Source organism: Loxodonta africana, chromosome 18 (genome assembly GCF_030014295.1).
Source record: "Loxodonta africana isolate mLoxAfr1 chromosome 18, mLoxAfr1.hap2, whole genome shotgun sequence".
Classification (NCBI taxonomy): Eukaryota; Metazoa; Chordata; class Mammalia; order Proboscidea; family Elephantidae; genus Loxodonta; species Loxodonta africana.
Genome location: NC_087359.1, coordinates 82,309,512 through 82,335,458, shown reverse-complemented (window position 1 = coordinate 82,335,458; position 25,947 = coordinate 82,309,512). Strand labels below are relative to the sequence as shown.

General features: G+C 41.9%; 1 protein-coding gene across 18 annotated transcripts in view; it reads left to right on the top strand.

The window, feature by feature from the left end:
• SPECC1 (sperm antigen with calponin homology and coiled-coil domains 1) overlaps positions 1–25,947 on the top strand; it is a 476,325-nt gene that overhangs the window by 426,896 nt on the left and 23,482 nt on the right. For 17 of the 18 annotated variants that reach the window (XM_064271864.1, XM_023539622.2, XM_023539620.2 and 14 more), the window contains one exon: positions 9,941–10,057. In XM_064271864.1, coding sequence (XP_064127934.1) covers positions 9,941–10,057 — 117 coding nt within the window. Of the gene's footprint in view, positions 1–9,940; positions 10,058–10,250; positions 12,714–25,947 lie in introns of those variants that run through there. The other variant, XM_064271867.1, reaches the window with a different exon arrangement.

Here is a 25,947-nt window from a genome sequence, read left to right as displayed (position 1 = left end):
TACACAAGTAATTCGTGAATTCTCTTTATGAAATATTCAGATAATACCAATAAAGCACACGTCCTTCTGGACACCCCTACAGTCTACTTCTTTCTCTTATCAGTGTATCTTCTGTACTTTTTTTTCTATACCAACATGTATATATATGTATATATAGACATATATAATTTTATTTTTTGTTTAATACAAATTAATTCACTTTGTGATATTTTGAAAATTGATTTTTAATTTACTATTATATCTTGGAGCAATTTCCTTTGTCAGTATGTATAGATCTACTGTGTTCTTTTTTAACCATTGCACAGTATTCCATAGGATGGTTTTACTATTATTTTGGCCATCCCTCTTGATGAACATTTAGTATATTTCTAATTTCACAGTCTAAACAATAATACTGCACTAAGTATCTTGTAGGTGTGTCTTTGTCAGACGCATAACTATTTACTTTAGAATAGATACCTGGAAGTGGAATTACTGGATCAAATCAAATTTCTTTTTTTTTTAAAAAAATGCTTCCAGTTGCCTTCGTAAAAACTGTAACCAATGTATATCTCTGTCAGCCAATGTAAGAATACCCATTTCCCTCACATTTTTGCTAACACTAGGAATTAACAGTCTTTTTCATTTTTGCCAATCTGATGAGTGGAAAGGGCACTTTACTCTTATTTTAATTTTCTATTTTCAAATGAGCATCTTTTCATGTTCCTGATTTGTATTTCTTCTTCTGTGAATTACAGGTTTACTTCTTGGCCAGTTTTTACTTGAGTTATTCATCTTTTTCTTATTGATTATAGGGACATATCCTGGATATTAATCATTTTCTGTGTATATTGTTTTTAACTCTTGTCATACAGAAACTTAATTTTGTGTAGCCAGATTTCTCAGTCCTTCCTTATATGATTTTGCATTTGTGCCTTATGGGGCTTTCTTTTCTCAATATTATAAACATACTCGTCTTTATTTTCTTCTAATATTGTTATAATTTGGGGTGTTAAATTTATCTATCTGGAGTTTATCTCTGGACAACAGGCAGCACAGGACTGTTGTCGCTGAGAGACAGGAAGTTCACGAGGTGAACCCTGAGATGTCTGCCTGGGAACATCTTCCATATCGCGATACAGGGGTTGGAGTGTGAGGGAGCAGTGTCACTGAGACAACGGGGCAGTGGTCACAGCGAGGCAGCTGAAACAGCCATGTTCTATGGCATGGCCATCAGAAAGGAGGACGCTGTGTCGAGAGGGGTCTAGAAGGCTGTGTGTGGGTCTCTACAAGTCCACAACTGAGGCCTGTCAGACAACCTGAGATTGGAACAGAGACTAGAATAGGATGGATATACGTGTCTGCCCAGGAGTCCCAGGAGTCGACGAAATGGCAGGTGGTACACCTGGTCTACGTCTGCCCAAGGGAAGGAGTGCACACTGAATAAAAGAGCAGGGAAGAGAGAGGAGGGGTGGGTTGGCTGGAATTCCACATTTACCATGTATCTGTGCCTGTGCTCTGTGTTCTTTCTCACCAAAGCTTCAAAGTTAGTTTGGGTCCTCCCTGGGCTCTCCTACTTGTGTGGAACCTTATAGAGGAAAGAGATTCTTTCATCGTCTTAGCTATAAATTGTTAAACATTTTTCAAAAAAATTAAGACCTCAATCTGACTCCACAGCTGTGACAATAAAGTCCTATTAAGAAAAGCCCAAGAGAGATCCCAAGAGTGGAATGTTTAGGTCACCGTGTGCCTGAGACAGCTAGTTCCTGTTGGAAGGAGCGAACTATATTTTCTAATCAGCCTCCTGCATTTTTCCCCCAGAAGCTTTGTTTTTTTCTTTTTAACTCTTTTTAATTTTTTGTACCAGGTACGCACAGAGTCAGTCCACTCTTGGAAATCTAATGGAGGAACTTAGAGATCTCAGAGAAGGTAAAGGAGTGGTGAGAATAAGGTCAGCATCCTCAGAGCCCAGCTGTGTCCTAGGTGGAATGTAGCCAGTGGAATGCAGTTCAGGCAGTCTGCAGCTCCCGCTCACCAGCGATTAATGTTTTTACCAAATGTAGGCGTTGCCAGGCAACAAAAGGCAAATTACATGACTCTTCTAGAAGCAAAAGCTGTGGGTTGTTGGGTTTTGCTTTGCTTCTGTCCCACTGCATCATTTAAGAGTGCTATCTGTACATTCACCCCTCTGGAACTTTGTCTGCAACCTTAGGTATTCACTAAAGCTAGGTTTTCAACTTCCCATATACTATTCAGTGTATTCTTCTTTCTCAAATCACTTTTGCTGCACTGAGTGGGGCGAGGAAGTCTGTATCTTACAAAATACAAAAGCTCTTCTAGAAATTTAACATATTTTGGAGATGCTTGGACTGTTACCTTCTTTATATCTGAGACTTTCTTCCCTTAAAAATTGTGGATACCACTCAAAAAAACTCTAAGATATTTATATCTTAGAGACAGTTTAAAGTGTTGTAGGGAAAAAAGATCGCAAGGTTTAGTAAAGCAAAAAGAAAGTTTATTCGGCATATATTTAAAAAAGTGGGCACGGACAAGCATGCTGCTGGAGCTAATGTCTGCCCGAATGAAGGGCCATCACAGACTCCTCAGTACATAGTGACATCACAGGACAGGTAGAACCATTGAAAGCTTCATCTTTTCATGGATTGGCTAAAAGCTGCTAGATCAACGTGAGTCTACATATTGAATCATCTTTCTTAATAATCACTGGTACGGGTTTCAGTAAGGACAGTCAGGAGGGTCTTCATTGGGCCAACAATTTTCCATTCACCAAATGCCAATAGAAAATGATAAGAGTGGAAAGTCTTTTGTGTTCTGTTTATGTGAAAGTTTCCCTAAAAGATATTTTTCTTCCCTAAAAGATAATTTCCAAGATTATCCTAGCTATTGGCTTTATCTCAGGGCCAAGTTGATGAGTCTTATACGTCCTTGTGAATGCTTGTGAACCTGGGTCACAGCCTCTACACTCAAGGACAGCGAGCAATGACTCTAATGTTATTTCCTAAATCAAAAGATAATTTGCAATGAGTAATTACCATTTCCCTTGGAAAATAATCAAGTTTCTTTTTGTTGTTGATTTACTCCACCCTCAGTAAATCTTATAGTGCATAAAGCATAAATTCCAGAATGTTAGCATTCAGAGTGAACCCCTTCAAACTCAGCCCCTCAAGCTGAGTCAGGATCTTTCTTCCTTTACTTACATTCTCCTTCATTAAGGCATAACATACAAGTTTACAGCTTGAGAATTTTCACGAAGCGAATATACGCATCCATATAACTAGCTTCCAGGTCTAGAAACAGAGTGTTAGCAGCGTCTAATAATCTCCCTCGGGATTCAGGGATAACAGCCCTCCAGGTCAGTTTATTCAGGAGTGGATATCAAGGAGAATAACTGAAGGTGTATCCTGTAGAATGCCTCATGACCGTTTTTTTCGTTTTCTTCTAAATTACTCTTTTGACAAGCCCGTAAGATGCTGCAGAAGGATAACTTACCTTACTCACACTCCTTGGGGTTATTTGTGCCATTGTTCTTGGTCTTTGGCCTGAGCCAATGCTGCCTTCTCCACTCCTGCTCACCATGAGCACTGAGGATTTTTGCCAGCCTTAATCACCCCTAGCCAAAACTAAGACGTTTCACCCACATCCAAGGGTCCAAACCCACTGCCGTCGAGTCGATTCCGACTCGTAGCGACCTTGCAAAACAGAGTAGAACTGCCCCATAGAGTTTCCAAGGAGCATCTGGTGGATTTGAACTGTGGACCTTTTGGTTAGCAGCCATAGTACTTAACCACTACACCACCAGGGTTTCCCATCCAAGGGTAAAAAAAACCCCAAACCCACTCCCATTGAGTCGATTCCGACTCATAGCGACCCTGTAGGACCTGGAATTAATACTCAGCTCAGTTCCTGTGGTGCCTGGAATGGGCCCAGCCACCCACACTCACTAAACTGTTGTCTTTTTGCCTAATCCTTACAATGTTGATCTGCTCCCTATGGGTAGGCTTCTGCAATGGTTACCTTGACCTTTCTGGTCGCTACAGTGGGGCTGGATCGAAACCCATTTACCTCGGGTCTACACACCCGACCTAGCTCTTGGCTGCCTGCTGGATAACTTTACTCAAAGTAATTTGACCTTTGCCCTTATTTCCTGAGTGATAACTCTAGAACTTTATAATTTCCAGTCAGAGTAATTGAGGTGCTTTTGTTGGTCTCCAAACCATACCTGAGGATTTGTGCTAAGAAGCTGGGGATGGGCAGGCCAGAGAGACTAGGAGCTGACCCCAGGAGGGAGGTGGGCTGATTAAAGTAATCAGGACTGCATAGTGAGGCCAGTAAAGGCCCTGGACACAGAAGCTCTGCCTCCTCTCAGTTCCCTAATGAGAATACAGACTGCACCCAGGTTACAGCAATCTGTAGACTGGTCTGCAGATGAACAGTAATTGAAGTGATGTGGCTTTTCCAAAATAAAACTGAGAGACCTCATAAGGCATAAATCAACTCTTCTTTTCTAATTCATTTTACATCATGTGAAAAAGCATGAGCATTATCAAACTGTGCCACACCACACACAGCAGCAAACTCGTCAGTACACCTCTGCACAGTTCAGAGAGCCATTCTGTCACAGCAACAGCAGAAGCCACTGTCAAGCTTTGTCTAGGGCTTTGCAGACTGATAGCGGTCACCTCGTCTGAGGCATCAGAAGTGGACACCAGTTTTCCGTTGTTCAGCCAGCTGTGACGAGCTGGCAATGGCTGGTACTCTTGCTGCCTAAATAGAACTAGAGACAGCTTCAAATGAGGTTCACAGAACTAGAAGTGAGATGGTTCTTCTCAGAGATAAGAAGGGTAAAGTTTTATTTACTAGTGTAATATTACTGAAATGAGTATATTATTAAAAATCATAGCTAGTTGCCCTCCATCTCTGCCAATGTCAGAACAATAAAATGTCTTAAACATGGAGAATATGGGTTACATGTAGGAGAAGCCTTTCCTGACCTAGATCTCAGATTCGATTATCTGACTAGGTTTGGAATTTGCATAATAATTTCTTTATTAAACAAGATGGGACACTTCCTCCCTTTTCTCATGGAGTTTCTATGTGATTGTGCTGCTGAAGTGCCCGGAATGAAAATGTGTCTTGTCCCCTCCGAGAGGCCTGTAGGTTGCAGTCTGCCAAGGCATTGCACCTGATCTCTCCCAAGTTTCTGAGTTCTTTTGTATGGTTTTTCAGGCATGGCTTTGAGCTCACTAGATTTTAGTATATCACTTGTTTATTGTTACCAATCAAAAAACTATTCTTAAGTGGCATTCAGGTAACTAAAGTACTGGGTGTTTTCTTGGTTTTGTGAGGTGGATGGCGTCATCAGCCTTTGGATCCACTTACCCTCTAAAGATTGTGCAGATAAAGAAAGCTGATGTTTTATATTATAAATGACACAAGATAAATGTACATGGAATGTTTTCATGTTTTATGAAAAGAGATTTGGCACACAAAGTAAGTTTGCAAATGAATGAGTGAGCGAATGGCAACATAGGCAGAGACCCAGAATCCAGCCTGTTTAGTAACACGGGCTCCTCCTTGAGGTAACGTTCCCCAATGTGCCGAGCGTGACACCCTCACCCCACAGCTTATTCCTGGTGCCCTGTGGCCTGGCCGCAGAAAATGGGGCCCTATTTTATTTAGTTTTAACTCACAAGAATAAAAGAATCAGAATTCCACTTTTGACTAACTCTAGAATCTCTTCTTTCCTACCCTTAACTTTTTTCTTACTCTTGAACTATGTATAAATCAAGCAACCTCCTCAATGTGCTTTCAACATGAATAATTTTTGTTAAAATCCTTGGTGAGCTCATTCTGTCTCATGCCATCTCCCCACTTCAGGCTTCTCTGGATAGCACCATCACGTAGCAAACAGGATGTGCTTTGGAGATAAATAAACTGGGGTTTCGGTCATGACTCTGGTACTAACAGTATTTATTTTTACTTCAACTTTCTTATCTGTAAAGTGGGTGTAACAGGACTTACCATGTATGGTCGTTGTGGTGCTGCAAACAGGTAACACACTCGACTGCTAATTGAAAGGTTAGAGGTTTGAGACCACCCAGAGATGTCTTGGAAGAAAAGCCTGGTGATCTACGTCTGAAAACTTACTCATTAAAACCCTACAGAGCACAGTCCTCCTTTGACTTGTGGGGCTGCCATGAGTCGGAGATGACTTGACAGCAACTGTAAGTGTCGAGCCTTTCTTACTGGACACCATGTCACATACATCAGCATTGCCTGTCTGAAAGAACACTCCCCAGTGTGGTGCTGCTCTCGCCGTGACACAGATGCCACAGAGTTGTCATAAACAAAGGCAGTCTGTGAGCTCCAGAAATTAATTCTGGCTGACCTTCCCCCAAGTCATAGGCACCATGAGAGATGAGCTTGGAGGTAAGGTCTTAGGCCACTGCTACATGGCAAAGAATGAAAGGAATGGAATTGGATCTTTGACAAGAGCTACAATGTCCAGCTTTCCTAAGATTTGCCTGGTCGTTCTTGTTCTTCCCTCCCCAAGGTTTGATGTACACAACCTCTGGTCTGAATCTTGAGACTAGGTCCCCCTACATGTCCCTTTCTTTTTTTGAACATACAAATCTCTTCAGAAAATATAAAAGCGATGTGTTTCCTATTCCGTTTCTAAAGCAGTATTCAGGTCTCATCAGGTAACTGTTGAACCCAAAGAGAGCTTTTGAAGCCAAAATCCAAATAATCGGCTTGCCAGGGGCCCAGGCTCATGCGTAGCTAACTTGAAAACAGAGACGGAGCCCCTTCAAACAGGGGCTTTGCCAGGCTTTTGTGTAACACTAATGTTTAGCAACATTTAAAATTTGACTGTGCTTGAGCCATGAAAACCGGACTTAAGAGGCATTATTATGGTTGTACGTTGCACTCAGCCAAGTATTGTTCCCTGGGTAAATGTAATTGCAAGCCAACTCCAGACACGAAGTTTTCATGAAAGCCTGTGCTTTTTGGGAAGTTCTGGGGTCTACTAGGACCATCCTGGACTCTGGCTAGAAGAGAGAAGAGGTTTGATAAAAAGGGCCTTAATTGAGATGCAGACCCCGATTCCTGGTCTTCCCTTCAGCCAGTTACACCAACTATGTGTCGTGTGGCACCACCTCCTCAGGCCTCAGTTTCTTCACCCATAAAACCTGGCATTTGACCTGCCTCCTCTCTAAGGGCCAGATTGGTATGAACTAACACAGAAAAATCTAGATAAAAAGCTCCCATGAGACTACAATCCATTTCCTTCTAAAATCCTGAGGGAAGTTCACAGGAAATATCATACCATGTTTTATTACACGTTTCCACCTCTGCGTTTTCTCCAGAACTTCTCTACATACACTTTGAGAAGGATTTCATAAAATATTTCTTCTCTATTCCAATTTGGAAACCCTGGTGGCGCAGTGATTAAGTGCTACTGCTGCTAACCAAAGGGTCGGCAGTTTGAATCTGCCAGGCGCTCCTTGGAAACTCTGGGACAGTTCTACTCTGTCCTATGGGATCACTATGAGTCAGAATCGACTTGACGGCACTGGGTTTGGTTCTGGGTTTATTCCAATTTAGCTTCATGTCATTGTTCTTCTTTAACCTTCTTCTTTTAAACTACAAATTGCTTCTTGTGGAAACACCCTTAAATAACCTTTCCAGGGCCAAACCTGTTGCTGTCCAGTCGATCCTGACTCATAGCGACCCTATAGGACAGAGCAGAACTGCCTCATACAGTTCTTTCCAGGGCCGTCAGGATTAAATTACATTTGCTTTGCATGTGACTTTAGGGTCACAATGAGTCGGAATCAACTCCTCAGCAGTGGGTTTGGTTTTGTTTTTTTCTTGTGGCTAAGGCTATGAGTCGAAATCGACTCAACAGGAAATCCTAGTGGTGTAGTGGTTAAGAGCTACGACTGTTAACCGAAAGGTTGGCCATTCAAATCCACCAGGTGCCCCTTGGAAACTGTGGGGGCAATTCTACTCTGTTCTATAGGGTCGCCATGAGCCAGAGTTGACTCAGTGGCAACAGGTATGAGGCAGAATCAACTCCTCAGCAGTGGCTTTGGTTTTGGTTTTTGCATGTGACTAAGGCTGAGTCGGAACTGACTCGATGGCAACGGGTTTGGGTTTTTTTTTTAAGGCAGAGGGGAAGAGGGAAGTCAGCACTCACTCCTTCAGAAGCAGCGCGCTGTTCACCACCCTCTTCATCTCTGCTGGCCTAGCTGGCTTCCCATTTCCCAGGATGGAATGTTCTGAGGAGGACGATCTTCCTGCCTCCCTTTATCCTCAGTGGCTCTGGGAAGACTGCAGGAAGGAGCTGGCACTCCCCATTCCCTTTTTGTTGCTGTTGTTTGTGATCAAGTTTGCTCAGACTCATAGCAACCTTATGTATGACAGAACAAAATGTCGCCCGGTGCTATACCACCTTCATGATTGCTGGTATACTTGAGTCCATTGTTGTGACTGTGTGTCAGTCCATCTTATTGAGGGTTTCCCTCATTTTTGCTGACCCTTTAACACACATGATGTCCTTTCCTGGCAGTCAGTCTTTCCAAATGATGTGTCCAAAGTAAGTGAGCCAAAGTCTCGCCATCTTTGCTTCTAAAAAGCATTCTGGTTATATTTCTTCTAAGACTTATTTGTTTGTTCCTCTGGCACTTCACAGTGTAGTCAGTATTTTTCGCCAACACCGCAGTTTGAACGCATCACCAAAGTTGCTTAGGACTCAAACCTAAAACTAAATAAAGCCCTAAATGTTTACTGTTTCTGGAAATCCCGGCAAGATACCTTGCACAGGCTGTGTCACAAACAGTACGTGTAAGCACCTACAGCATGAAAGAGCCTCAGCAATTACTCAGTGGGCTTTGGAACCTAGTGTTTCACTTAGGACAAGCTTTGTGAATCCAGAGAAGAAAGCCTTGTGAGGATAAGCACAGTTAGGAGAAAGCAGGTGAGAGGCAGGTCTGAATATCTAAGAGGTAGAAGTGCACTGGAGCTACCAGGTGGCCTTGGCTCTGGAAACTTTTATAGGTCCTCTTCTCCATAAGTGGCAATATAAAGGTGATTCTTAGTTTCAGTACCACTATTTACTGGGCAGCTACTGGGGTTTCCAACTGTCCTAAAGGAGGAGCTTCTTTCCCCTCCCCCATGAAGCCTCGCAGTCTCATGCCGTTTAATGAGCCAACAAGGAGACTTTGGGCATGGTGGTTTTTTCTCTTCCCCCTAAGAATCCTCTCAGGTTGTGGAGAGAAGAGTGTAGTAGCAGGAGCAGTGCAGGACTGTCCATGGGGATCTTTTAAGATCTTGTTTTATTCATTCACTCACCAAGCATTTTTTGCCAAGCATCGTGCAAAGTAATAAAGACAACAGTAAAGATAGAAATGTATTCTTTCCCCTCATGAAGTAAACAGACAATCAGTAGCGAGTAAACCTATAACAAGTAAAACTATAAATAATTATCATTTATAAAAGAGCTATGAGGGAAACAAAGTGCTGTGAGGTGACTGAGGGATCTGTTGGTTGTTACCGGTGTTATGGATGACGATGTTGTTGGTTCCTCAGTTAAACAGGTCTGTGAGATGCTGGGATATGGAACTATACACAGTGGGTGAACGTGATGTCTCAGAGCCTCTAATGTACGATTATGCTCAGGACTCTCCCAGAGGAAGGACAGAAATTCCCTAGAGTTTTGAGCACTGAGACCTTTTTTTTTTCATGCTCTTCTATGAATAGATTTGGGCACCACCAGACCATTCCTGATATCAAAATTAAATGTACTGCCAGGAAATTTGGTAGTTGATTTGTGTCTTGCCTTACTAAAAACCCTGATAAAGTCCCATGTTAACACAATCCCATTCAGACTCTGTGGCTTTGCATAATTTGGTGGTTAACGCTGCTTTTTCCCCCACAGAACATTGATATCACCAATTTCAGCAGCAGCTGGAGTGATGGTTTGGCCTTTTGTGCTCTCCTGCACACCTACCTGCCTGCACACATCCCGTACCAGGAGCTGAATAGTCAAGAGAAAGTAAGTCACTTACCCAGTCGTATTTGGTTATCCTCTAGAAAATGCAAGAGGAATTCCTAATTATATTGATATATCCCAATGTGGCTGGATTTTATAGATCTGAAGTAGAAATTAGGATATTGATGCCAGGCACAGGTAACTACTGAGTGTAAAGCTTTACTTTGGAATCCCATTCTCAATAAATGCTTCTCAGTTTCCCTTCTCAATAGATAACCCTTGTTAACCAGAAAACACAGTGAAGACCTCAACAGACAGCCCTTGTTAACCAGAAAACACAGTGAAGACCTCAACAGACAGCCCTTGTTAACCAGAAAACACAGTGAAGACCTCAACAGACAGCCCTTGTTAACCAGAAAACACAGTGAAGACCTCAACAGACAGCCCTTGTTAACCAGAAAACACAGTGAAGACCTCAACAGACAGCCCTTGTTAACCAGAAAACACAGTGAAGACCTCAACAGACAGCCCTTGTTAACCAGAAAACACAGTGAAGACCTCAACAGACAGCCCTTGTTAACCAGAAAACACAGTGAAGACCTCAACAGACAGCCCTTGTTAACCAGAAAACACAGTGAAGACCTCAACAGACAGCCCTTGTTAACCAGAAAACACAGTGAAGACCTCAACAGACAGCCCTTGTTAACCAGAAAACACAGTGAAGACCTCAACAGACAGCCCTTGTTAACCAGAAAACACAGTGAAGACCTCAACAGACAGCCCTTGTTAACCAGAAAACACAGTGAAGACCTCAACAGACAGCCCTTGTTAACCAGAAAACACAGTGAAGACCTCAACAGACAGCCCTTGTTAACCAGAAAACACAGTGAAGACCTCAACAGACAGCCCTTGTTAACCAGAAAACACAGTGAAGACCTCAACAGACAGCCCTTGTTAACCAGAAAACACAGTGAAGACCTCAACAGACAGCCCTTGTTAACCAGAAAACACAGCGAAGTCAAATTTACTGTGGCAGTGGACAAGTTACCCATTTTCCTGATAGTTTCAGGAAGACCTTGGTCTGTATTTTTCAAATTCTTTTCCAAAGAACCAGCAAACACCACCAAAGAAAGTTCCCTGCTTAAATAACTAGGGATACTGCATTTATGTAATGTTTTTGGAGATTCACAGTACACATCAGCACATTAAAGACTTTGAGAAGTCCTGCATTAAAGAAACCTCTGTGACTTGTTTAAGCCAGCGTATATTAGACTCACAGAATCTTTTTTTTTTTAATATACTGTAATCCACCATCCACCATAGCAAGGATTGGCAAACTCTTCTGGTTAAGGGCCACATAGTAGGCTCTGTGGGTTGGTTCTCTGTCACAACTACTCAGCTTTGCCATCATAGCACTGAAGCAACCATAGACAGTATGTAAGCAAACGGACATTCCAGTAAACCTTCATGTACAAAAACAGGGTGCTAGGCCAATTTTTTTTACATGTTGCTGTAAAAAAAGTTATGGTGCACTTATGAAAATACTTCGTGGGGGGCGACGCCGTTGGCAAACAAACGTAGAAGGCATGCATTGTTTGCTTAAAAATTTGGTGACTTAGATAATGGCAACCCCATGCACAATGGAACAAAACACTCCCCAGTCTTTCGCCATCCCCACAATCAGTTGTGGATTGGACCTTTGTGATCTATAGGGCTTTCGCTGGCTGATTTTCAAAAGTAGGTTGCCAGGCCTTTCTTCCTAGTCTGGAAGCTCCTCTGAAATCTGCTCAGCATCATAGCAACACGGAAGCCTCCACTGACAGATGAGTGGTGGCTGTACCCAAGGTTTATTGGCTGGAAATTGAACCCAGGTCTCCTGCATGGAAGGTGAGAATTCTACCACTGAGCCACAGTAGGGGGTCGACTTGATGGAAGAAACACAAAACAATTAGATGAGGAAGACTGAGGAAGTCTTTCTGAGGAGGTGGGATTCAGGCTGGTTATCTGAAGAAGGAATGCGAAAGATGCAGCAGTGCAGAGTTGGGGGAGCTTTCCAGGAAGGTAACAGCTGGAGAGCAACATGGCATGTGTGTTGTAAGACCTAAAATGTCACGCACCACCTGACGTCTTTGACCCTCACAGGACCCCAAAGGCTTAGTCATGCGTTCCCCTGCTGTCATTAGATATGCACCCCACCCAACGGGAAAGGCCTCCCACCATCTAGTTCCCCTGTCACTGGACCAGCTGCACCCCAGCCAGTCCTCAGCCTGACAGGTTTCGCTTCCCTGCAGCCCACAAAATTATTATAACAAGCCAATCATATCCTCCCGCAGGAACCAAGGGGCACCCCACCCTCTTGTAACTGTGAAGCCTGCTACCCACAGCCTCTTCCAGTCCACTGTCATCCCAAGTGCAGCCCCCACCTGGCCCTGCATGGCAGGCGGTGTGCTCCTCCCCCAGGCTGTGTGTGTCTGTATATGATGAACTGCTGCCAGTCCCACCTGACCAGTGGCAAGTGTTGTGTGTTAGCCACCCCCAGAACCCTAGGGCGGAACTCCCTGCCTCACCCACAGGTGAAGAGGAAGTGGACAAAACAGTACAGTCAGGGAAGTGGAAGAAGGTCAGCATGGCTGGACTGACGTACATAGGGGAAGAGTGGCCTGTGATGATGCCAAGGGGGTGGAGAGGGGCCAGCTGCTTCAGGACTTCCACAGACGGCTCGGGTAAGAAGTTGGCACTTTGCTGTAAGCACAGTGGGAAGCCACTGAGGGATACTAAACAATGGAGTGACTCCATTCATGGTTTTAGAAGATCTCTCTGGCTGCTATGTGAGAAATGAACTAAAAAGGGAGCAAGAATGAAAGAGGGGCTACCAGTCAGCAGACTGTTGAAGTAGTCAACTCCAGAGCTAAGTTTCCTTGGCTTCATCGTTAACTGGAACTAGGGCGTTAGCAATGTAGAAAGAAAGACGTGGAAAGATTTGAAATATGCTTTGGAAATAGAATCAGCTGGACTTAGTGACAGCGTGGTTATAAGGGAGAAGAGAAGAGTCAAAGATGACGCCGAGACATCTAGCTTTGACAGTACCATTGTTTGAGATGGAGAAGGAATAGATATGTTTAAAAATTCTGTTTTACATCCTCTAAGTCTGAGATATCTGTGAAATGTGCAGGCAGAGCTGTCAGGTGGGCAGTTGGATATCAAATCTGGAGTCAGAGGGGTGGTCAGAGCTGTCAGTGTAGACTGGGAGCTGCCAGTGTGTACATCAGCCCATCTTAATGAAACTTTTTGAGATGACGGAAGTGGTCTATATCTGTGCTGTCTAATATGGAAATAACTCACCAGACGTGGTTATTCAGCACATGACATGTGGCTAGTATGACTAAATAACTGAATTTTTAATATTAATTTTAACTTTAATAGCTGCATGTAGCAGATGGCTCCTGTGTTGGACACTACTGGTATAGATGGTATTCGAAGCCATGAGAATGGAGACGATCACTGTGGCCTTAGGACAAGTGGAGAGAGAAGAGGACCAGGGAACAAACCTTGAGGACTCCAGTGTTTGTTGTCTGGCTAGAGGACAATGGCCCAGCAAAGATAACTAAGAAGGAGTAGCCCAAGGGTAGGAGAAAAACTGGGACAATGCTTCTGATGGAAGCCAGGGGGCATGGCAGCCGACACAGTCTGGATGTTGTGCCCACACATGGGTGCAGCTGGCACTGACGGTGATGTCAGACGCCCGTTCCCTCCCCACCTCCTGATTTTTCAGTCTCAGCCCTTACCATATGATGCTACAAAGGTAATTGAGTAATTTAGTGTTCATAAAAAAATTCCGAATAATCAGAAGACCCTACTAAGAATGTAGCCAATGTAAGTGCTTGCATGCTTGCCCTCTAAAACAGAATCTTCCTGAGACATGAGATGTTTGTAGTCATGCAAACAGACGCAAGTTCTTTGGCCTCAAATCGGTACTGCCTATTGGGAAATAATGAGCCTGAAAGTGTTTGCTTTCTCACATTGAGTCATGAGCATTGTTTCCTGATGACCAAAACCTTATGGTCTTGCTCTGGATCCCCAGCGAGGCCCCCAGATTGACTCACAGCTAGCTGTCCAATGATCTGACTATGGCTGTGTTCTGCAAATATGGAACCATGCAGAAAAACAGTAAGACATTACAGCTTACTCATTTTATGTTGTCCTTGTTTTCTGAGGCCCATACTTTCTACAGAGAGGGTTGAATTTCTTCCCTCTAATCTATAAACACTGCCATCAGGGAGCACATGAGTCAGATTGTGAAAGACCACAGGTCTGTGCTGACATTAGCTATCTAGAATTCAATATCTGGAATTTTTCATTTTCTGCTCTATTTTACTCCACAGCCTCCCTGTCAACTAGATTTGTGTCCTGTAGCCTAGGACTCTGTTTGCTAGTCCCGCCCACTCACTCCCTAAAGGAGCACCTGGCTTACCGTTTCCTAAATGCCCTGTTCTGGCTGCACTCTGGGTGGAGGGACAGTGGCTGCAGCAACATTTGGTGCATACTCAGTGTGGGAAGAGTGTGCCCTGGGGATACCGACATTGTGCTTGATGAGAGAGACCCTTTTCTATTGAAGTTGTTGAGGAGGGTTTTCAAAACTATGTGTCAGAACAGGCAAACCAACATCATATAAAGCTGAGCATGTGTATGAAACTCAATTAGGGAGCAATCTTATTCAGGAAAGAACAGGCTAAAAGCAAAGAAGCTTTTTCTAAAAGAGATGTGTTTGTAGTTGAGTTTCAAAGGGAGCAAGCTGATTTGAATGAAACATACACCTGAGACTTCATTATGCTAAGTGAACACCAAGTCCAGCCCCAAGTCTAGAGCCTTGTTCTAGTGAGTACTCAGTGACCCTTTCTGGTGTACACATACATCAAAAAGGGCACCAGGAGAGGCCTGAAATATTTGTAAAAACCTATTAAAATCCAAATCTAAAAATTGTACAGAACAGCTCTTGATAGCCCAGAAGTTTAAAAACCATGAACTGCTCTTACCTAGATAACCCATTGCCGTTGAGTTGATTCCAAATCATAGCGACCTTACAGGATAGAGTAGAACTGCCCCATAGGGTTTCCAAGGAGTGCCTGCTGGATTCGAACTGCCAACCTTTAGGTTAGCAACTATAGCTCTTAACCACTATGTGACCAGATTTTCCTTACCTAGATGGAAGTAATTAAACCAAGTAAGTTCAGCATCTGTATGAAATAGGGAGTTTCTGATAAAACTAACAAGGATGTCTTCTATGACATTAAAGGAGGACACAACCACAGGATATGAGTTAATGGAAAGTTTTGGTATTTTTTCAATTAAAGGATAGCATATTCATCTGTCATCCTATGAAATCTTTCACTTAGGCTAAACAGATTCCAGTAGTAGAACATGGTATGGTCATGTCAGTGACTGAAATGAAATATCAACGTGAGAGGAGCAACTGGCCTTGGTATTATTCCTCCCATCAGTTTTGGTGAGACATTCTACAGCCCTCCACTAGCAGAAACCCCAGTAGCCAGGCCAATGGTGGAGTTCCACTGTGGGTTTGGGGACTTAACACTGTCCCTGAAACTGGAAGGACCCAGGTCTGCAACTCCTCCCCGACCCAGGGTGGAGGCTTAAGTAGTGGCTGGGCTTCTCCCCATGTCCTGGCCTATGTGTGCAGAACTGCAGCCAACTGAAGCTCCCAGCAGGCCAGGTAAGACCCCACAGAGCTTTAGCCGTAGGGCAGACTCTTCTGCCCACCATCAGCACTTCTATTACCCACCTAGCCTTCTGCCAGTGGATGTGTTGTAATGTGAGAATTAGGGTAATGGTACTTGGTCACTAATGTCCTGCTGCTGCCAAAGGGTGTAAAAGTCATTTTTGTGAACAAAAAGCCATCCTCTCTCTATAATGTTCTGTATTATACTTTATACTCTTTTGAAGTATTTTGAGACAGTTTTTCAGCATGGACTATTTCTTCTTTGTTCAGTATCTGCTTAGAAAACATCAATGAAATCATTAGAGTCCCCAGGTCTTAGGGAAATTCTGTGTAAAACATTTGGTTTAGAAATACCTTCCCCTTAAGTCTTATTAGTAATCAAAGAATGCAAATTAAAACAATATAATACTATTCCTAGCCTGTAACATTTGGCAGAGACTTTTGAAAATTACAATATTTATACAGGTAAGGGTACATGAAAATTGGTATAACATTTTAGAAAGCAATTTGGCATTACATATCAGAAGCCCTAAAAATGTTTATATCTTGACTTCTGGACTGATGGTAGCCTAAAAACTGGCTTACAAACATTCTCCTCCCCCAAACTAACAGAAAAAGGACCTTAAAATGAGGACAAAGACTTCATCAGCACCGAAACAGGAGGTTTCTGCTCCTAAAAAAAAATAGTTTGGACTAAATTGAAAGAAGCCAGGAGTCAATTCACAACTCTTCTCCCAACAGAACAGAATAGTGTTGTGGAAAGAAATAAAGGATTCCTGTCTATCCCTATTAATATCCCTTAATTTGGAAAAAGTAGTGGATCAGTGGTAGAATTCTTGCCTTCCGTGCAGGAGACCCAGGTTCGATTCCTGGCTAACGCACCTTACGCACAGCCACCGCCCCTCTGTCAGTGGAGGTTTGTGTCTTAGTCATCTAGTGCTGCTGTAACAGAAATACCACGACTGGATGGCTTTAACAAACAAATTTATTTTTTCACAACTTAGGAGACCAAAAGTCCAATTTCAAGGTGCTGGCTTTCTCTCTCTGTCGGCTCTGAAGAAAGGTCCTTATCTCTTTAGCTTCTGCTTCCTGGGAGATCTCCATCTATCTTACCTCATTTCTCTTGCTAGCTTGTGTTTTTTCTCTTTTATATCTCAAAAGAGATTGACTCAAGATACGCCCTACACTAATCCTGCCTTATTAACATACCTAAAACAATTCATTCCCAAATGGGGTTATAACCACAAGCATAGAGGTTAGGATTTACGATAACATATTTTTGAGGAGCATAATTCAATCCATAACATTTCACCCTTTGGCCCCCAAAATTCATGCCCTTCCACATGCAAAACACATTCACCCCATCACATCATCCCAAAAGTCTTAAATCAACTCCAAGTCCAAAACCTAATCTTCTGAATTATCTAAATCAAACACGGGTGAGACTTAAACACATCCCATCCTGGGGTGAAATTCCTCTTCACGCCTGACTGTGAAATCCAGAATATCTGTTTCCAAAGTAAAGTGGTGGAACAGGCACAAGGTAGACATTTCCATTACAAATGGGAGAAATTGGAGGGAAAGAAGGGATAACGGCACCATGTTATGTTGTTGTCAGGTGCTGTGACGTCGGTTCCGACTCATAGCGACCCAACGTACAACAGAACAAAACACTGCCCAGTCCTGCACCATCCTCACAATCCTTATGTTTGAGCCCATTGTTGCATCCACTGTGTCAATCCATCTTGTTGAGGGTCTTCCTCTTTTTCGATGACCCTCTATCAAGCATGATGTCCTTCTCGAGGGACTGTCCCTCCTGATAACATGTCCAAGGTACATACAATCAAGTCTCACCATTGTCACCTACAAGAAGCACTCTGGCTGTATTTCTTCCAAGGCAGACTTGTTCATTCTTCTGGCAGTCCATGGTCTATTCAATATTCTTCGCCAAAACAGGCACCAGCAAGTCCAAAACCCAGCAGCACAAATTGCATTAGCTCTAGAGGCTTGAAAATAATCCTCTGTTCTCTGAAACCATCTGGGCAGTAGCCCCACCCTCTAGACTCTCAGTGTCAGCCATGCCTTCTGGATTCTGAATGGAGACTCCTTGCCCCTGAGCTTAAGATCCACCTTCCAAGCCCACAGAGATGGCAATTCTGCTCCCTCAGCTTTGGGCGATCCCATTCTCCTACTCCATCTGAATGGCAACCCCATCCCCTTGGCACCAGCAGGCCCCTTTCTTCTATCCTTTGGGCATGGCAGCCCCATCCAATCAGCTTTGGGCAGCAGCCCCATCCCCCAGCACACTAACGGCAGCCTGACACTTGGGAACCAAGTTGGCAAAGATCGAACTCTTTGAAACCTAGGAGGCTATGGCCCCACCCTTTGAGATCTAGGCGACAAAGCCCCACCCTTTGAAGCCGAGAAGGCCCTGCTTCCTGTGCTGTTGCTAACAGTTCTGCTGATCTCCAAGCTGCTCCAGGGATGGTCCTTTTTTTTTATCGGGGGACAACTGGTGTAGCTCCTCTTGACTGCTTTCATTCTTTCTCTGTCCACTTTGGTAAGCGGATGGGTTTTTTGTTGTGGCAGTTGGTTAGATCCGTCAATCACAGGCTTATTCTCTTTAACAAAAGTTTGTGTAGCCATGTCCTTGGTGAACATTCTAGGACACGTGTCCTTAGTTAGTACAACATAATTTTCCAAATCTTTTAAGTTCTGTTTTCATTTTGCACAATTCATTTTTAAGTCCGTCTCTCTTTCCTCTCACATTTTACTATAAGCAGCAAGGAGAAACCACATGGCCTCTTTAAGATCTTGCTTAGAAATCTCTTCAGCCAGATACCCAAGTTCGTCACTTACATGTTCTAGCTTCCACCAAACATTTGAACATAATTCAGACAAGTTCTTTGCCACTGCATGAAAAGCATCACCCTTCCTCCGTTGTCCAGTCACATGTTCATCATTTTCTTTTACAGCATCACCAGAAGCACATTTTTGCCCACATTTCTAGCAATATTCTGTTGTGCACCATATATATTCTCTAAAATGATACTTTTTCTATAGCTCTCCTCACTTCCTTCTGAGCCCTGCCCAGAATTGCCTTTGATATCCAAAATTTTACCAACAGTTTCTTCAAGGCCATCTAGGCTTTTACTATTAGGTATCTTAAAACTCTGCCAGCCTCTGCCTGTTACCCAGTTCCTGTGCTGCTCCCACATTTTAGGTATCTGTGATGGTAGTGTAGGCGATGGTGGCAGGAGATGATGGTGGCAGTGTAGGTAGTGGTTTGAATATTGGTGGTGGTGGCAGAATAGGTGGTACTGGTTGCACAAGTATTGGTGGCAGCAGAGGTGATGGTGGTAGAATAGGCAGTGGTGGCAGTACAGATGGTGTTGGTAGTACCCCACTGTCTTACTTATGTAGTGCTGCTATAGCAGAAATACCACAAGTGGGTGGCTTTAACAAACAGAAATTTATTTTCTCACAATTTAGGAGGCTAGAAGTCTGAATTCAGGGTACCAGCTGTAGGGGTAGGCTTTCTCTCTCTCTTAATTCTGGAGGAAGGTGCTTGTCTCTTTTTAGTTCCTTGAAGATCTCCATGTCTCTTACATTTATCTTACCCCAACTCTTTTTTTTTTTTTCCATTTTTTAAAATTATACATTAGATGGTTTACAGAACAAACTAGCTCCTCACTGAGGAATTAATACACACATTATTTTCTGACATTGTTTGCCAACTCCACAACATGTCAGCATTCTCCCCTTCTCCACCTTAGATTCTCTATTACCAGCTTTCCTGTTACCTCCTGCCTTCTCGTCCTTGCCCCTGGGCTGGTGTGCCCCTTTAGTCCCATTTGTTTTATGGGCCTGTCTAACCTTTAGCTGAAGGGTGAACCTCAGGAATGACTTCATTACTGAGCTAAAAGGGTGTCCAGGGGTCATACTTTCAGGGTTTCTCCAGTCTCTGTCACACCAGTAAGCCTGGTCTTTTTTTTCTTTTTTTTCTGTGAGTTAGAATTTTCTACATTTTTCTCCAGATCTGTCCAGGACCCTCTATTGTGACCACTGTCAGAGCAATGAGTGGTGTTAGCTGGGCACCATCTAGTTGTACTGGACTGAGTCTGGTGGAGGCTGTAGTACTCGTGGTCCATTAGTCCTTTGGACTAATCTTTCCCTTGTGTCTTTGGTTTTCTTCATTCTCCCTTGCTCCAGATGGGGTAAGACCAGTGGAGTATCTTAAATGTCTAGCTCACAACCTTTTAAGACTCCAAACACTACTCATAAAAATAAAACATAGAACATTTTCTTTATAAACTATGTTGTACCAATTAAGCTGGATGTTCTCCAAAACCATGGTCCCCACAGCCCTCAGCCTAGTAATTCGGTCCCTCAGGGAGTTTGGATGTGTCTATGGAGCTTCCATGACCTTGTCTTGGACAAGTTGTGCTAGCTTCCCCAGTATTGTGCACTCTTACCCTTCACCAAAGTTACCACTTATCTATTGTCTATTTAGTGTTTTTCCATCCTCACCTCTCCCCTCCCTCGTAACCATCAAAGAGTGTTTCTTTTTGTGTGTAAACCTTTTCATGAGTTTTTATAGTAGTGGTCTCATACAATAATTTGTCCTTTTGTGATTGACTTATTTCACTCAGCATAATGCCCTCCAGAGTCATCAATGTTGTAAGATGCTTCACAGATTCATCATTGTTCTCTATGATTGCGTAGTATTACATTGTGTGTATGTACCGTAGTTTGTTTATCCATTCATCTGTTGATGGGCATCTAGGTTCTTTACATCTTTTTGTTTGTGAACAGTGCTACAATGAACATGGATGTGCATATGTCTACTTGTGTAATGACTTTTATTTCTCTAGGATAATTTCCTGGGAGTGAGATTGCTGGATCATATGGCATTTCTATTTCTAGTTTTTAAAAAGAAGTGCCATATCATTTTCCAAAATGGTTGTGCCATTTTACATTCCTGCCAGCAGTGTGTAAGAGTTCCAGTCTCCCTACAGCCTCTCCAACGTTTGTTATTTTCTGTTTTATGATCCGTGCCAGTAATGTCAGGGTAAGATTATTTCTCATTGTGGTTTTGATTTGCACTTAATGATTGCAAACATTTCATCATGTGTCTGTTAGCTGCTTGAATGTCTTCTTTGGTGAAGTGTCTGTTCATATCCTTTGCCCATTTTTTTAATTGCATTATTTGTCTTTTTGTGGTAGAGGTGTTAGACTTTCCCATAGATTTAGAGATTAGACCTTTGTCGGATTTGTCATACCCAAAAAATTTTTCCCATCTGTAGGCTCTCTTTTTACTCTTTTGGTGAAGTCTTTTGATGAGCTTAAGTGTTTAATTCTTAGAAGATTCTAGTTATCTAGCTTATCTTCTGGAGTTTGTGTGTTGTTAGTTATGGTTTGTATCCTGTTAATATCACATATTAGGGCCTCTAGCATTGATCCTATTTTTTCTTCTATGATCCTTATAGCTTTTGGTTTTATATTTAGATCTCTGATCCATTTTGAGTTAATTTTTGTATATGGTATCAGATATGGGCCCTGTTTCATTTTTTGGCAGATAGACATCCAGTTTTGCCAGCACTATTTGTTAAAAACACTGTCTTTTCCCCATTTGATGGACTTTGGGCCCTTGTCAATGATCAGTGACCTTAGGTGGATAAATTTACATCTGGGTCCTCAATTCCGTATCGTGGGTTCTAAGGTCAGGTAGTGTGAATCCTCCTACTTTATTCTTCAGTAGTGCTTTACTTATCCATGGCCTCTTTACTTTCCATATAAAGTTAATGATTAGTTTTTCTGTCTCTTTAAAGAATGCTGTTGATATTTGGATTGGGATTACACTGTATTTGTAGATTGCTCTCAGTAGAATTGTCATGTTCACAATGTTGACTCTACCTATCCATGAGCATGATATGTTTTTCCATTTATGTAGTTCTCTTTTGGTTTCTTGCAGTAGTGTTTTGTAGTTTTCTTTGTGTAGGTCTTTTACATCCCTGGTTAGATTTATTCCTAAGTTTTTTGGGGTTTTTTTTTTTTTAGGGGCTAGTATAAATGGTATTGTTTTCCTGATTTCCTTTTTGTTGTCCTCTTTATTGGTGTGTAGGAATCCAACAGATTTATGTATGTTTATTTTGTCTTCTGCTGCTCTGCTAATTGTTTCTGTTAGTTCCAGTAGTTTTCTTGTGGAGTCTTATGGGTTTTCTATGTATAGTATCATATCATTCATGAGTAGGGACAGTTTTACTTCTTTATTACCAATTTGAATGGCCTTTATTTCTTTTTTCTTGCCTTATTGCTGTAGCTAGGACTTCCAGCACAATTTTAAATAAGAGTGGTGATAAAGGGCATCCTTGTCTTTTTCCTGTTCTCAAGGGGAATGATTTCAGCCTCTCTCCATTAAGAATGATGTTAGCTGTTGGTTTTACATTAAAAAAAAAAAAAAAAAAAATTTTTTTTTTTTTTTAGGTGCCCTTTATTATGTTGAGGAATTTTCCTTCTATACCTATTTTGTTGAGAGTTTTTATCAGGAATGGGTGTTGGGCTTTGTCAAATGCCTTTTCTTCATCAATTGAGATGATCATGTGATTATTTTATTTATGTGGTGGATTATGTTGATTGATTTTCTAATGTTGAACAATCCTTTCATATCTGGTATGAATCCCACTTGGTCATGGTGTATTATTTTTTTGATATGATGCTGAATTCTATTGGCTAGAATTTTGTTGAGAATTTTTTCATCTATTTTCATGAGAGAGATTGATTAGTAATTTTCTTTTTTGTGTGGCTTCTTTACCTGGATTTGGTATCAGGCTTATGCTGACTTCATAGAATGAATTCAGAAGTATCCCTTCCTTTTCTATGCTCTGAAATAGTTTGAGTAGTACTGGTATAAGCTGCTCCCTGAATGTTTGGTAGAATTCTCCAGTGAAGCCATCTTTTTTTGTTGAGAGTTTTTTTTATTACCTTTTCAATCTCTTCTCTTGTTATGGTCCATTCAGATTTTCAACCTCAGTTTGTGTTAGTTTGTTACCCCATCTCTTTTACTAGCTTGCATTTTTTCTTTTTCATATTTCAAAAGAGATCGACTTAAGATACACCCTATACTAATCCTGCCTAATTAACATAACAAAGACAACCCATTCCCAAATGGGATTATAATTATAGGAATAGAAGTTAGAGTTTATAACACATATTTTTGGGGTACATAATTGAATCCCTAACAGCTTGCGTGTTGCTGTGATGCTAAACAGCCTTCAGAGTAAGATGAACTAGGAAGAAAGACCTTCAGAACTACTTCCAAAAATCAGCCACTGAAAATCCTATGGATCACAATGGTATAAATCCCTAACTGATCATGGGAATAGCACAGGACTAGTCAGCATTTCCTTCTGTTATATATGGGGTCGCCATGAATCAGGGCCCAACTCCATGACAGCTGACAACATCAAGAAATTTGGAGGAAGACGATAGAGGCTTGACAAGGTCACCACTTATCCACAGACTAGAAGAAAGTGTGTGTAGCCGTGTCTTACTGTTTTCCTCTAACGTGGTTTCTAGAGCAAAGACTTTGCTTTAGTGTCAAGGCATGGCCTGTGCATCTTTAGACACCAGATATGACGAAGAAGGCAGAAGGGGAAAGCAGTGGGGGAAATGTACATGTGTATAAGTTATGTGTGAAATCTAAATGCATAAAATTACAAGAGTCTGTTTAGGAACATAAAACATGAATACGTAGAGAAACATTTGTCTCTCAATTATGCTTAATTTGCCAATTTAATTTAATGTTAATATAATCCTAATGGCTTTGAAATAAGTACACCTGGATGAAGAAACATTGGAAAATAGCCAGGAAGCATCTCAAAAAGAAGCAACAAACTAGGGCTAATTAATTATGGAGCCAGAAAAAAAAAAAAAAACCTGTTGCCTTCGAGTTGATTCCAACCCATAGCGACCCTATAGGACAGAGTAGAACTGCCCCATACAGTTTCCAAGGCGCACCTGGTAGATTCACACTGCCTACCTCTTGGTTAGCAGCTATAACACTAACCACTATGCCACCAGGGTTTCCAGTTATGGAACAGTGTCTGTAAAAGTCTAAGAGAAAATTATTTTTAACCTAGAATTCCATATTTAGCCAAACTGTTAACCAAATGTGATGGTAGAAGGAGAAATTTTCCTATATGATGAATACATCCAAAAATGTATCTCCCCCCATCCTTTCTTAAAAGAAACCTAAGAGTATACTCCAGAAAATGGGTATAATCCAAAAATTGACGTGGAGTTCTAGAGCACGCTGGGGGTGAAGGATTTCATAGAGTACTGGTATGATTACGAGCTTGAGGGTAAGATAATGGAAAAAATGAGAAATTGTACAAGGAAGTTATGGTTCAAATATGAGTCAGTCCCTCTGTGTTAGAAAAGAAAGTCAATGGGTTACAAGAAGAATATTACAAGTTAAGAGCAATAGTCAGAATGAGTAAGAAGCCAGGAGATTACAAGGAGGCATATAGTTCTTCCTATAATAACAATCCAAAACAAACTATAGGGAAAAAAAAAAAATACCTTTTTAAGAAATCCAGAGTCCAAAATCTGGAGCAAACTAAAATGTGGTATGATTTTGAGAAATCGGTGGAGCTACAAAGAGGAAAATCCTCTTGGAAGTTCTCATTGAGAGTCACAGGATCGTGACTTTGGACTGTAGAAACGGAAATGTGATCACAGCACCACCAGTACCACCAGTTGCTGTCGAGTCAGCTCTGACACGTGGCAACCCCACGTGTGTCAGAGTAGAGCAGTGCTGGTCTTTTGGGTGTAGGTCACCGGGCCTTTCTTCCGAGGCACCCCTAGGTGGACGCAAGCCTCCAACCTTTCAGTTAGAAGCCAACTGCGTTAACTGTACCACCCAGGGAATCATCACACACTACTGTGTAAATACTGTTCATTGTTTTCAGCTTTCAAAATTATCCTATGAAGACAGCACGGAAGGCCGAAATGTGATTATAGAAATGGAAACATGTTATAAGTTTTATCAATTTAAAAGTAAAACTTGACAAGGTGGAGGAAAGGCTAGAAGAACTTACTCTTTATCGAACAAAGTGGAGTCAGAAAGTGCTGTCCATAATTGGTGGATCAAGAAACAAAGGCTTAAGAATATTACTTAAGTCGCAAATACAACCAATAAGCAAGTATTTTATGATCCCACTTTTCTAAGAAGACAAGAATAGATGTATATACAGAGACCAGTGTTCTTTGTTAAAATATACTTTACAAAGTTCATATTCTGCCTCCTGGTGAGGTGAGCAGCATCTGGGGTCTTAAAAGCTTGCAATCAGTCGTCTAAGATACAACTATTGGTCTCTACTCATCGGGAGCAAAAGAGAAAGAAAAAAAACAAAGTCACAGAGAAGAAGCTAGTCTACGGGCCAAAAGCCTACACCAGCCATAGTCTCATCCACCCTGAGACCAGAAGAACTAGATGGTGCCTGGCTACCACTACTAACCTTCTGATCAGGGCTGCAATAGATGGACCCTGATAGAAATGGAGAAAAATACAGAACAGAACCAAATCCTTAAAAAGTCCAGACTTACTGGACCAGTTGAGACTGGAGGACCCATGAGACTATCGCCCTGAGATGCTCTTAAACCTTGAATAAAAACTGTCGCCTGAGATCACCTTTTAGCAAAATAACACATTGGCACACAAAATAAAGGATATTGCCTATGAGCATGGTACTCCATTAAAAAAACTATCTCTGTGAGACCAGAAGGTCAACTGTCACTCTAAAACAAAGGTGAAAAGATAAGGGGCAGGGAAACTAGAGCACTGGAAATAGAGCAGCCAGAAGGCAATGAAAGAGAATGTTGATACATTGTGGAAAATGTGACTAATGTCACTGAACAGTTTGTACAGAAATTGTCAAATGGGAACCTAATTTCCTGTGTAAGCGTTCGCCAAGAACACAATAAAATATTATTTTTTAGAAAGTTAGCTCTGTGACTCTGATGAAGATTTAAATGACTTACTTCCTCATTTGTCTTAGGAGGACTGCCCACATTTTAGAAATCAAGAGGGAGTGCTCTAAGCGTCTTATTTAGAGATATGGAGTAGTCACCAGAAGGACTAAACAGAGAAATTAAGAGTGGTTCTCCTACGGACCAAGACTGGAGGAAGAGATAGTTTTTCATTTGAGTATATTTA